The sequence below is a fragment of the Rhododendron vialii genome, chromosome 8a (assembly GCF_030253575.1).
Source record: "Rhododendron vialii isolate Sample 1 chromosome 8a, ASM3025357v1".
Classification (NCBI taxonomy): domain Eukaryota; kingdom Viridiplantae; phylum Streptophyta; class Magnoliopsida; order Ericales; family Ericaceae; genus Rhododendron; species Rhododendron vialii.
Genome location: NC_080564.1, coordinates 28,463,398 through 28,477,360, shown reverse-complemented (window position 1 = coordinate 28,477,360; position 13,963 = coordinate 28,463,398). Strand labels below are relative to the sequence as shown.

At 40.2% G+C, this 13,963-nt stretch overlaps 1 protein-coding gene and 2 long non-coding RNA genes across 3 annotated transcripts; 1 reads left to right on the top strand and 2 right to left on the bottom strand.

Annotated features, from left to right (window-relative positions):
* Nucleotides 1-4,532: 4,532 nt before the first annotated feature.
* LOC131335899 (uncharacterized) lies at nt 4,533-6,221 on the top strand. Its single transcript, XR_009202678.1, has 2 exons — nt 4,533-5,690; nt 5,796-6,221. It is a non-coding gene; the product is annotated as an uncharacterized LOC131335899 (long non-coding RNA).
* Nucleotides 6,222-6,500: 279 nt separating this feature from the next.
* On the bottom strand, nt 6,501-7,886 carry LOC131335898 (uncharacterized). The gene is made up of 2 exons (XR_009202677.1): nt 7,504-7,886; nt 6,501-6,820 (listed from the first exon to the last, which is right to left on the bottom strand). It is a non-coding gene; the product is annotated as an uncharacterized LOC131335898 (long non-coding RNA).
* Nucleotides 7,887-12,091: 4,205 nt separating this feature from the next.
* Nucleotides 12,092-12,984, bottom strand: LOC131335897 (protein PAL OF QUIRKY-like). The gene has a single exon (XM_058371456.1). It carries the CDS (start codon nt 12,900-12,902, stop codon nt 12,312-12,314), a length of 591 nt encoding a protein of 196 aa, XP_058227439.1. The 5' UTR covers nt 12,903-12,984; the 3' UTR covers nt 12,092-12,311.
* Nucleotides 12,985-13,963: the final 979 nt, after the last annotated feature.

Genomic DNA, 13,963 nt, shown 5'->3' with positions numbered 1-13,963 from the left:
GTGTGAGGAGAGCTGTGAAGTATGATTGAACCGCCTTCAACAGCATTATCTCGAATCTCAACACTTGCCAAGAATTTTTTCCCTACAGTTTGGTAGGTTTTCCACATTGGTGGTGCGATGTGGAATTTTTCCACAATCTCGTTCAAGAGATTCTTGAATGAAATTTTGACGACGACGGTCGTATTTTGGTTCTCCATGATCCTGCAAAATAGTTGAACACTCAAACAATTTTTCAATTTGGCTGCGGCCCATTTTTTGTTGTTGGGAGATTGGCTCCCTTTAATTTTTTGGGTGTCATTTGACAAGCCCAAATTTCTTTTTGGAGAAGCAAAAAAAGATCGACTTCCCAACATGCTCATTGCCTTTTGGCATTTTTTTTAAAAACTTTGTAGCAATTGGCTACCATGAAATTTTTGATTTTTCTAAAAAACTTTTTGCATTAGATCATGGGAACATTTTTTTTTTAAATTTTCAAAATACAGATGATGCAGGCAAAAAACATTTATGAGGTTGAGCACAAAAAGTAATAGGGGGTAGGAATGGAATCACTTGATTATGCCCAGATAATGAACGCAACCCGCTCTGATACCATGTTGGAATTTTTGGGGACAGCGGAAGCAAATAATAAAAGAAAAGAAAACAAAGAAGTTTGTGGAGATGTAGGGGCGGAGCCCTACAGAGCTCCTATATAACTATAACTTTACCAAAGAGGGCTTGATTGTAGAGAATATGACTCTAATAGTATTTCTGATTGTATTACCATTTTATTAAAACAATAACATAGAACGTCCTTTTATAGGACTACATGGATTAATCTAGAGGATGAATCACTATTCCCTAGATGACTTTACATCTCCCAATGTGATAAAACTAAACATTATCATGTATCTTACTTGAGATACATGCATCCCCAATTAATAAGAAAATTATGGATTACTATTTCCAACACTAGGGACCATTTCTGGTAGGCAAGGTTTCTTACAAGATTGGTTTCTTACAAGATTGAGTTGCCACCCCGACTCAAGATTCAATCGGTGTTCCGAGTGAGTTGCTTGAAGTCTTACCACGTAGACAATGGGGATCCAAGTAGAGGCGAGTCAAGCCAAGCGCCAATAAAGATCACTACATCTCACCACAAGGAGGTGGAGTACATTATGGCCGGTTGTATTTTTACAAAGAAATGCTACACTCCTCGTCATGAGTACTTGGTGAAATGGAAGGGACAACTGGAGTGCGAGACGACTTAGGAACCGAATGAGAAACTATGGCAATTGGGGATCTAGAGGTTCCATGAAGATGCCACGATGAGGGCATCACCGCAATACGTGGGGGAGAACATCACCACTTAGGCATTTTGGCAAACACCTAGCATGCATCCCACCAAAACTTAAGAGGTTTTTCTAGAACTTTTTTGAGTTCTCTGGAGCAGTGTGGAATCCTGAAGGATTCTAGAAACTTTTGTAGAACTATCTCTTAGAATAATCTGGATTATTGTATACAATTCTAGACTTGCATAGATATTTTTATATAATTCTATATTGGAATAGTTGGAAAGCATGAGAGTGTTCTAGACTTCTCGATTGGTGCATAAATAGGTGAGGGCCTCATTTATATTTTCTTTTAAAACAAATGTTATGCGATAAGGAGGAAGTGAAGAAGTTGGAAAAATAGGTGACTAGAAAGGAGAAGTACTTGGAGATTTGAAAATTTTCAGTTGCATGATTTTTTTAATTTTTTTTTGCTTAGAATGTTCTTTGTGCTTGCAGTCTCAAATTCAATTGTTTACTCTACAAATGGAGCTAGATACTGCAGAGGCTCTAAAGGCCAAGAGCAAGCTAACTTCAGCCAGAAATGATGTCTTAGATTTGGAGTACATGATTTCTGAAGTTGAGGATAATGTAGGACAGCTTGGAGAGAAGGTAAAGTTGCACTGAGTTCTCTCAAATCCATTTATCTATATTTCCTTATCCTCTATTCATTTGTTGACGTACTTTGTTAAGCCTTATCTGTTGAGATGAGGCTCAGCAAAGTAGTAGCTGTGGCCAAGGCAAAAAATAAGGTTGTGAAGAAGTTGACAAAATGATAAAGGTCGAGCAAAAGGAGGTTAAGCTTGGGCAAAGACTTCATACCTGCCAAGTTGTCATAGTCAATGACATGGAGGAATTGAATTTTTCTGTTTCTGTTGGGTTGAAGAAAGAGGTTGAGAGTTTTGACCTCGCTGGAAGGGGAGGACATTAGGAGGTTGATGTTAGCTAGGGGTGGAGAGCAGGGTCTGAACGTGAAATAAGAGAGTTAGAGCCTCCTTAATGTGTAGTGTTTTCGGATACATATTGCTTTGCTTTTTGTTTGCCCTATTGAGTACTTGTTACTGTGAGTGTTTAGCATGAATCAATGTTCCTGTGTTCATTGACTGTACTTTACCGATTTTTTTTTGGGTAATTTACTTTACTACTTCATGTCCATCTTTGGGAGTACAAGAGCTCTAAATACATAAATTTGAATTACGCGGAAGTGATCACTAAATGGGATATGTAGGGCCATAACCTCATTTACAATCTACCCTTTTCCATTTGGAAGGGGAATTTTTATTTTTTGTTGTGTGCAGGTAACTTCCCCTCCACAAATTGAGAACTGACAGTTAAATTTGTAACATATACATCGAGACATAACTCAAGCAACCACACTTGCCCATCACTTTGTACTCCAAGTGACCTCCCTTGAACATTTCCATCAGTGATTTCATCTACACGATAGTTCCCACACAGTCTCTTTGATTTCAGTCTCTAATTTCTATTATTATGTTTTTTCAGTTTGTTTCTCTATGATGGATGGATTTGAAATTCAACTACATTTATGGCCCGAAGCTCCAATTCGAGGGTTAGAGGTGAAGTTGCATGATCTAACTTGGAAGAGGTGGTTGAAGTCGTTGCGCCTTCAAATACTTGAACAGTGCCCTAGCCACCGCAGAATCAGAGGTCAAGGAAGCCAAGAGGAGGAGGAAAATAGCCAAAGAGGAAGTGAAAGAAATTGAAAAAACAGGCGACTAAATTTGAAAATTTCCAGTCGCATGGTTTTTTTATTTTTGCTTAGAATGTTCATTTTTGATCTCAAATTCAATTATAGTTGGAGGTAGCTGCTACAAAGATTGTGCAAGCTAAGACGAAGCTAACTGAGGCTAGAACATATATGTTAGTTTTGGAGTCTGTGATCAAGAGAGAGGCAGATAATCTAGGAGAACTTGGACAGAATTTGAAGGAGCACCGAGTGATTGCAGTGAATAACTTGAAGGAGATTGAAGCTCTGGAATCTATTTGTTTTGATAAGAAGGTCAAGGTGTGTGGAAAGGGGAAGAAGGCTAAGAAAAACCTAGTTATGGAGGCCAACTATAGGGGTCTAAAAATAGAGTAGGGGTGTGAGTTGATGTGTGTAGGAGCCTCCTGGTTATTAATTGTGGATTTTTGGTGGTTACCTCTTGCTTTTTGTTTGCCCTGTTAAGTGCTTGTTAATGCTTGTAAGAAAGACATGGGGAAAGGAGGCTATGGTATTGTGGTTAGAGATTATAGAGGTCTTTTTGTTGCTGCTTCTATGGGTTTTTCACAGTGGTGTGCAAGTTCATTAGTTGCTGAAGCTTTGGCAATTCGACAAGGTGTTCATCTTGGCTTCCAACTTGGTTTGGGGTCTATTTTCGTGGAAAGTGATGCTCAATTGCTGGTGAAGATGCTCAATGGCCAGGTTACAACCAATCAAGAGGTGGAAATGATCATTCATGATATTCAAGCCTTAAGCAAAAATTTCCAATGCTGCGGCTTTTCTTTTGTTCGTAGGACTGGTAATTCGGTTGTTCATGTGTTGGCAAGTAAGGGTTTGAGTGGTTCGGGATATAGTCTTTGGACTGAATCCCCACCGTTGTGGTTACTTGGTCCCCTTTCGAGGGACGGGTCTCCCGTCTGATGTATCGTTCCTGACGTATAAATAACAACAGTTATCATTGTGACAAAAAAAAAAAAATGTTGTAAATGAGTAGCCATTCTATGAATCAATTTTCCAAGAGTAGTGCTATTGGTACCGACGGTACCATAGGGAAAATGTACCGACGGCCACCGGACGGCCGTCTCCGGCCACCGGACGGCCGATCCGAGCCGTCCAAAAATTTTAAAAAATAAAACCGAGTGGGCCCACGCGAGAATCAATGGCATCCGAGGTGTGTAGAGTACTTGATCCGAGCACCCCTTTTTCGTGTATATACACGTATATACAAATATACACGAAAAATGGGTGCTCGGATCAAGTACCCTACACACCTCGGATGCCATTGATTCTCGCGTAGGCCCACTCGGTTTTATTTTTTAAAATTTTTGGACGGCTCGGATCGGCCGTCCGGTGGCCGGAGACGGCCGTCCGGCGGCCGTCGGTACATTTTCCCTATGGTACCCGTCGGTACCAATAGGATTTCTGATTTTCCAATCAGTAATGTTAACCACACAGACAATTGGAACAGATCTTGCACAGCATATCCACATGGCAAAGAAAAGGGCCCCCCTCCCCAACCCCATCTCTCTCCTCTCGTTTTGTCCGGGAAAATTGAAAATTTTCGTATATTTTGATTCAAGAGCCACAACAATTTTGCTCCCAAATTTTCCCCAAAACCCATTTCTGTTCCACGCACCAGCACCCACCGGCCACCGCCACCAACAACTGCCAGACAGTTTCAGCCGGTCCGATACCCACACCATTTTCTCTCACCTTCCGTTCTAAACAATTGGCGCACAAAAATTTCAGTAAATGGCCTCACCTTTTTTATTACTCTCCCTCTCGCCCCCTCCCCTACGATGTCTCTGGTTTTCACCACCAACAGCCGGTCCGATGACCATCCCCGGCCACGCCACCGTTACAGCCGTCCCTCCTACGCAAGGTGATTTTTTTTTGTTTCTTCTCAGTTGGGGGAAAAAAATGGAACAAGGATTGAACATTGTAACCCTTTTTATTTTGGACATGTTTTTCTTGTTCTCTTTTCCAGCCTACATGTTCTTAGGTTGGGTGAGGAAAGTCCTAAATTAGTTTGCCCTAATTTTTCCAAAATCCCCAAATTAATCTACGTTTAGGGCTTGATTTTTCTTGCTGCTGCTTTTTTTTCTCCATATTTCGTTCTTTTTTTTCTCTAAATAAAATTGGAGGAAAAAGGTTTCAAGAAGATAATTTTGTCAAGGCATTAAGGGTTGTTTGAGATTAGTAGGGTCTAGTTTCATGAGGTGGTTCAAATGGTTAACTAATTGGGATGTTGATCAGTGACTTTTCACTTCATGCTCTGATATTTGCTTGGTTATGCTCATCTGATGGCAGAATTTCCAAGTCTTTGTGTTCCTGTGGCAGATCTAGAGGAATGTGTATGCAGTGGAGGTGGTTTGATGGGTTTTCAAATATGCAATTTTGCTCAGGTCGGTTTGGGCCTTTGGGGGAACCTTTGTTCACCAACAGTGGAGTTCTTCATTATGTAAGCAGTTTGGGCGTGAAGTGTTTGGTTAGGGCCTTTGGGGGAATCTTTGCCCACCAAAAGTGGAGTTCTTCATTACGTAAGCAGTTTGGGTTCAGAGAAGGTTTGGGTAGCATCTTGGGTTTTTGTAGCATTAAGGAACCACGGGATTCTCGGTTTAAGTCTTCATTAACTCACTGCTATTCTTGCTTCACCATAGGTGTGCCTATTTGTCTAATGGAATTTTTAAATTCATTCACAGTAACAATTGGACTGTTATACACTGCTGTTCGAGTTCCTAACGCTTCCTAGTTGTGTTTGTCAGTGGAATGTTGGTAAACCATGCAAATATTTTGAATGGTACGATGAATATAGTTGTAGAAGTGCAAAGATGGTGATACCTAGATTGCGGGCTGAGGAATTGAAGTTGGCTGGGGGAAATTTGAAACTAGCAGTGGGAAAACTAAAGTTGACAGAGCAAAGTAAAAGCCCACCAAAGAAATCAATTTTATGCTTCGTTGGTCATGTATTATATTTTTTGTGCCCTTATCATGTGCTTATGGCTTGTTAGCTATGTAGTGTAATAAGTGTATGTCATTGATGGATGGTGTTTAGTCGGTATAATTGGAATGTGTTTTGTAATAGGTAAATTATGTAATGAATGTGTTATAAACAAAGTGGACAATGTGTTGTCGTGTTTCCGTTGAGATATGTCATGCCTTTGAATGAGATTTTCTGTTTTCTTTTGTCCAAGGCTTGCAAAGTGATTTGGAGTTTTAGTATTTGGTCTTTTGTTTTGGTTGTAATTCCAAGTTTTCAGAGAAATGTGAATTCGCCAAAGGTTTGGGGCATTTAGATCCAAATTATCTTTTCATTTTTTCGAGATTTTAATCCCACAACTTGTAATTTTTTTCCAGCCTTCACCAAGCCAAGATCTAATGGAAGTTTTTGGGCATTGAAAGAAAACCATGTTAAATACCAAGGCGCTTATGGCTAGGCATAGCTCTACCATGAGTCTGCACATCAGATGGAAATAAGAAAAATCTCTGCTTGACATAAATTCCAATTGGTTGCTTAATGCACACAAAAGCAAATATCAAATTACAAGCAAATTTCCAATAAATCTGAATTAGTGTAGCATTGCAATCAAACTGACCACAAAATCCAAGTTCTTAAAATCCTCATGGGAGTACAAAACTCAAGCAATAGTTCGATTTAAATGAGGCCCCTTCTATATTTTAGGATTCATCTTGTTCCAAACTTCCAATCCATACCATAGCTGGAATTATAGTTTTTATGGACTTCATCACTTCTTCGGCCTTCGCCCATCTCCTTGCATCTGACCAATTTCTGAAGGAAAAAATGAAGTTAGCATACCCATGTAACATCAATGAAAAAAGTTTATATGCATTTCAAATGAAAGAAATTCAGTACCCACTACAAAAGTCCCTATGTTAATTCCACTATTCTTTTCCTTCATTCCACCGGAGTATAGTTCAAGATGTAGCTAATACACCATCCTTATAAGTTTCCACATAAGGAAAGATGATGAAGTATTACGGTCCAAGTTTAAAATGATTTGGTTGTTATACTCTTGAGATCTCCACAAGATTAGGGCAAATCAATCTGGGGATTTCCTCACCCAACCCGTATGTGGGAAAGAGAACGAGAAAACATGTCAAACAAAAAAAGATCACATTGAGACAACAATAAATTCAAAGTGCTGATGCTAACATTCGATGAATGGGTGAAAAATCAAAGTTTTTAGCAAAATCAAAAGTGGAACCCTCGGTTTCAATGAGATTTACGAAGAAACCTCCAGGAATCCAGCACGATCTAACTAAATCAGATTTGGGTAATTTCAAAAAAATTAGGGCAAATTAATTTGGGGTTTTCCTCACCCAACCTCAGAAATGAAGGCTGGAAAAGAGAACTAGAAAAATATCTCCAAAATCAAAAGGGTTACGTTCAGTCATTGTTCCTTTCTTTTCTTTTCTTTTTTTTTGCCAAAGCGAGAAGATGTAAAAAATTACCTTGTTACGGCGAGAGGCATGCGACGGAGGGACGGCGGCTATGGTGGCGTGGACCGTTGTAAGTGGTGTGGCCGGGAATGGGCATCGGACCGGCTGACACTTGCGGTGGATGGTGCTGAGACGGTGCTGAAACTTATGGTCGATGGCGGTTGAAAGCGTCTCGGATGATCGGCAGTTGTTGGTGGCGGTGGCCGGTGGGTGCTGGACCTGCTGGTGCGTGGAGCAGAAATGGGTTTTGGGGAAAATTTGGGAGCAAAATTGTTTGTGGCTCTAGTATCAAAATATACAAAAAATTTCAATTTTCCCGAACAAAACGAGAGGAGAGAGAAGGGGTGGGGGAGGGGGACCCATTTCTTTGCCACGTGAACGTGCTGTGTGAGATCTGTTCCAATTGTCTGTGTGTGGTTAGCATTATTGGTTTCCAATGCTCATCAACTGCACTGTACTACATTTTTTTTTTTTTTTTGTAATTTACCTTACTACTTCATGTTGCATAGTTCCATCTCATGGGAGTACAAGAAGCTCTAAGTACATAAGCATATCAAGAGGGACGGACAATGGCCACAGATATTTCAGTTCCATTGCATTCTCTTCTTCTCAAAACATACACACGCTCGTGCACACATACACACACAAGTAAATGTGAGGCTCTTTTCGGTCTGAGGAGCAAGTAGAGCTGCCATCTCATGCACTTGGTCGTGCTTAGTATTGTTCTCCATTATCTATTGAAAGAGAATAAATCATTACTGCTACAATGAACGAGAAGACGAATAAGTAAAATGTTAAAGTTTAACTTTTCCTCCCAAAATTGAGAACTGACGGTTAAATTTGTTACATATATATCGAGACGTAACTCAAGCACCCACACTTACCCATCACTTTCGTACTCCAAGTCACCTCCCTCCACCATTTCCATCAGTGATTTCATCACACCTAGGTAGACATTAATTGAAACAAAATTCTACTCATACAAAAGAGGAAATATGTACACGCATTACACAGTCAACAAGGAAAGACACGGAATCAACGATGCTCTCTTCCTCTTCCTAGTGCAAGCAGAGAGAGGATATCCAACACCAATACTGGTAAAAATGTCTAAATGAGAGGTATCATCTAAAGTTGGCATCTATAACAAGAGGACTAGACCCATTGGTGAACAAATTAAGCAGCGATCGCTTAATCTACAGGAAGTTCGACGGAGTAGACCCTAGACATGTTGGCATCTTCAATAACCAAACAGGACACATTGTCTCTTCAAGCGAAACTGACTTTCCATCTTCTTCCTGCCGCTCTTCTGCAATTTGGGCTTTCCGGTCGGGACTCACTTCTTGTCCGGCCTCCACAAACCCATGACTGTCCTGTAAGTACAACGCAACAATCCAATCGCTTTCTCAAAAATTATGCATAAATGTTAAATGGTCAGTCATCGTCTCTTCTCGATGACTGGTAATGTGAGGCTCAATTAATAGTCTCTAAATCCATACCTACTGGCTACATTGAATGAGACGAATGATTTAAAATAGAACCGAAGCCTTCCTTCTTCATCTTGAGACTTTGCGCCTTGTGGCATACAGACCTCGGCTTTCCCCCAACAAAAGGGTTCCTCGTCATAAAAAACCATTCCGCAAGAATTCATACGTTTTTGCTTAATTAGTTCTGGTAACAATCGGTTAGATCGAGGGAATTTGAGATTAGTGATTGAGGGAATTTATTTGAGATTAGTAAGAGCTAATATCCCTGCGCATTGATTGCCTTTGCGCTCTCGCACCTGCACGCGCTTTATGTGACTTAGCTCATTGTTACGGGTTAAACAAAAACCGGTCAAACCGGGGAAAAAAAAACTGGACCACGAGGGAAGACAACCTTGATGCTGACAATCCAGATGAATCAACAGGCGACAATGATCAGTTTGAGCAAGAAAAGAAACTTTAACTTGTTCGGCCTAATAAGTCAAATGGCTTATTTTTTTTGTCATTATTAAATTTTTTTTCGCATTTGTTAATTTTTCATCAATTTTTTATGGATTATTGCTTCTTCATAAAGAGAAGAATCTAAAAAGTAAAAAATTACGATCAAAACGTAAATTTTTTGAATAAAGACAAAAATAAGCCAATTTTTTTTGTCATTATTAAAAAAATTGAATTTCGATTATAACTTTTTACTGTTAAGATTCCTCTCATTATGACGAAACAATAATCCAAAAAAAAAATTAAATAAGAACAACTTATCTTTCCATCCTCAAATTCAAATAAATCCTAAACTACCCTTTCTCTCTCCTAATCTTCCAAATCTCTCTCTCCTTATCTTTTCTAATTATAACAATAAACGCATAGTGGGGTTCATAATGGGTGGCGGTGGAACAATTCTCTGCTCCCCTCTCTGAATGTTTTATGAAGGTATAAAGCCTTTGGGTATTTTTCCTTTCTTCATGATTTTGCGTGGTCTAGAATTTTAAGGTCTTAACATTTCAAGATCTAAGTTTCATAGATTTTTCAAAATTTGGTTTTAAAATTTTGTAAAATCACATATAGTTGAAAAAAAATCTCTCAAATAAAATGCATACGTCTCCTATTCGGTCGCAATTAGGAAAATTGCCCACAAAGGTAATGACTAGACTACTCGCCAACCTATCAAACCCAGCTGTCTTAGTTGGTGTGCGGCATAGGCTTCTCCAGTGGAGGCCTTGGTTTGAGCCCCACGGAGGCGCGTTTGGGGTTCAAGGCTATGGATAGCCTCTGAACCCACTGTTGACTAATCTACTAACTCTTCTAATTTCACTGATGTAAATCATTGTGAAAAAAAAAGAAAAAAAATAAGACTACTTGCGAACCTTGGAGCCACCGCACCTTAATTAATTCTGCTCCTCTAGATTCCCAAACTCTTGTGCGCATGGAATTAATGTTCTGAACATGCTTAATTAATGGACCTCAGTGGGGGATCCCAAATTGGTTTGTTTAAAAAATGGATCATGATCGATCTTTTTTCACTCTCTCTTGGCCAACCAACAAGGGCAAGTCATGTGTTTTTCTTTGGAGAGAAAAAATAATAATGAGACCATGGTGGCAAGAATAGGGTTCCCTCTCTGAAAAAGATATATCCATAAAGCCTTTGGGAGGGACAAAGAAAATTTATCCCGAAAGTATCTTGAAAAAAACAATTAGTGGTTGAGATTCACTTTGATGATTGGGTCCCACACGTCAAAGTGAATCTCAATCATTCGTTGCACTTTTCAGAACACTTTCAAGGTAAATTTTCTTTGCCCCTAACATTAATGTTTTTATGGCCAGGGGTCCAGGAGAATCATGATGTAATTTGCAAATTCTGCGTGCATCAACATCTGTAACCCTTTAATAATGCAACTTTCTACCAGAACAATCAAAGAACGAAAAGCAAAAAATGATGAAGTTTTCCAATATGGGTTTGTCCCTAACTACCACTAAAGTAGTTCTTTTGCTAGCTATTTAAAGTTTGAAGCTAAAATACAAATGGCGAGAGGTTTTTGGCTCAACGGCCTCAACGACATCAAGAATGCATTTAAATGCTAGGAGAAAGGATTAAGAGTTTGAAGCACAAATTCATTGCAATGCATGGTTATGACGTCATGATATTGCACTATAGATAGGTGCTCCGAAAGAAGCCTTCGAGAAATGATCATTTTATAAGTTTTATTAGAAACTTTACTTTTATAGAAATTCAAGTTGAGATCCGAGACTCATGTCTTTTGGGTTAAATAGTACGGAGTACTGATTATGGACCAATGCCCCAAGAGTAACCTCTCCTTATACAAAACTAGGACCAATAGGTCATATAGGGTAGATACGGGCCATCCATCCCAGTAGTGGATGATTTATACTTTAATTCGATCAATGGACGGTCCAAACTAATAGGAATTTGGATTAAATTTGAGTTGATCATACCGAAATGAACAACCAGATCAGCCATATAGGGCTGTAGGGTGGAGTGTCCTACAAGATTTCCCATTCCCAAAAAACTAGGAATCCATCGATGTCCAAAAAGCTAAGGAAGTACTTCAAATATAATGCCCATTTCCAACCTTTCATTTTTGCAACCTATCAAAGCAAATTACAAAATAAAATCAACTCAATTAGATAATAATTAAGATAAGAAAATCTTTTGTGGTAAAAAAAAAAAACCCAACAATACTAGGATTCCCGAAAGAAAAATCAATGGTTCATATTCACTTGGATGTGTGGTTTCTATAAATCCAAGTGAATGTTAATCATTAGTCTCACTTTTGAAGAGCCTAGAATTATTGAAAAAAAAAAAAAGAATCATTTTGGCATATTGCTTCTCAAACGTGTGACAAAAAGAATAAAGCTGGTCACTGGGACTCTGAACGCGTAAATGGCTTTAATTAGACACCTAACGGATTAACCATGATGGAATTAAAGATTAGGGCCGAGCAACACAAGGGAAAGAGACAGATAACCACGTATAAAGAAGCCCACAGATAACGGCGTTTATATGAAGCGCTAACAGCAAAATCGTCTCGTACCCAATCAAATTTATCAATGATATGGCCGCAAAATCCAACAGAGATGAACCAACAAATTGGAGTGAACAAACCTTTGGCAAATGGTATATCTGTATATTGGGAGAGAACAAACCAACGAATTGGCAAAACTGGCTTTCGAGTATAGTAGAACTCAATTGAATCAAGAACGGAAAAATCGGCTTAAACTACGATGTACAGTCCAGCCACACAAACAAATATCAACTTCTTCTGTCTTTAGTCCTCAGATATTTGGTACATGTGGATGTATATCTATATAATCAGTCGAAGTCAATTACCGGCACCGCCAGTAATTCTGATGCGGTACAAAGCAGGGATGCCTAGTGTTTGCTAGTTGATCATAACAACGGAATCCGCTGCCGCCTTTCCTCACACCGGCCGGAAATCCCATCGCCGGCGAAGGATTCCGACACCGCAGTCCGGTCGCCAGAAACGACGACATAGCTGCAGAGAAATCGAGGCTGGAAACGGTGGACGGAGGAGGAGAGATTGTTTTGAGAGATTCGCGTGGGAACAGCACGGCCGTAATCTTCAGGTCTTTGCGCGCAGACGACAAGAACCGATCGTATTCGCGGACGATCGTGACGAGGTCCTCGTCACAGGTGATCGTAACCAAGACGTCTAGGTCTTCGGTAGGTAATTTGCACTTCAAAGTCATGGAGGATCCGCATAGCTCTACGAACCTCACCATCAGCTCCGCGAAGGTGATGGAGCGGTCGGCAGCGAGGACTCTGGTGTGGCCGCCGGCGTATCGGAGCTTGCCGTCGGTGGGACGGGGGAGGATCTTGCCGCCGTAGCTGTAGAGGAACTTGATCTTTTGGGTGCTGGTTGCTTTGTCGTCGGTTGAGTTCGAAATTCTGGTCATGATCCGGAGGAGAGAGAGAGAGAGAGAGAGAGAGAGAGAGAGAGAGAGAGAAGAGGTGGAGACTTGAGAGTCAAGTTGAACCTTGAAGAATCTTTGGAATGTGGAAGCTGCGTATATATAGAGCTTTTTAGTTTGGTGGCCCTAGGAGAGAGAGAAAGTTGGAGGAAGGAGCGAGGGGGTCTGCGGAAAAATTATATACTATGGTATTCGCGCAAGGTTACGTGGCACTCCAAGTATGTTGAGATTGGTGGATGCTACAGGATCCATGACTCGAAGAGCACTCAATACCCAATACAGCCTCTCGAGTCTACGTAATACTTCGAAAATCCGAGAAATTTTTGGGTGTTGGGTGAATACCCCGTAACCGTGTCCATGTGGTGCTTAAAAAGTCTATCCGTTAAAAAATGTGTTAGACGATATGGATTAAAATACTTTCTCTCCTCTTATCCCATCACTCTCTCTGTTCTTTCTTTTTTTCTCTTTAAATCCGAGCCATCCAAAACTGTAATGGATTGCTCGGGCACCACGTGACGCCCAATCAGCACCCAAATTCTCTCAAAACCCTGTCTTGAAAAACGCGTGTGAATAAAAAAGTGGAGTGCGAAAATATTTCTCAAATTAAAACCCAACAATCATTGTAATTTTTGTTTATCTGGGATACTTGCGACTTGGAGTGAGGAGAAATTTTATAATGCGGAGCGGGCATTACGGGGTGTCCAAACGATGCATCCCAACTGTCCATTCCGATTTTGGATGGCTTGAATTTAGAGAGAGAAAGATGAGACAAAGTAATCGGGTGAGAGGAATGATAGAATTTCAATTTGGACCGTCCAACACTATTTTGAACAGTCCGGATGCGTTGCTCAGACATCACGTAAGCACGGCTACGTAATACTCATTCGACACCCAAAAATTTCTGAAGAGTGGGGCATAACGAGGGAAAGGCGGTATGAAGATGGCATTCATATAGTGAGTAGTGACAGGAAGGAACCGCCGTGCCATGCGTGACCAAGTCACAATTAATTCCTTGGTTACTTTATTCGGATATTCGTTTCTTGTCC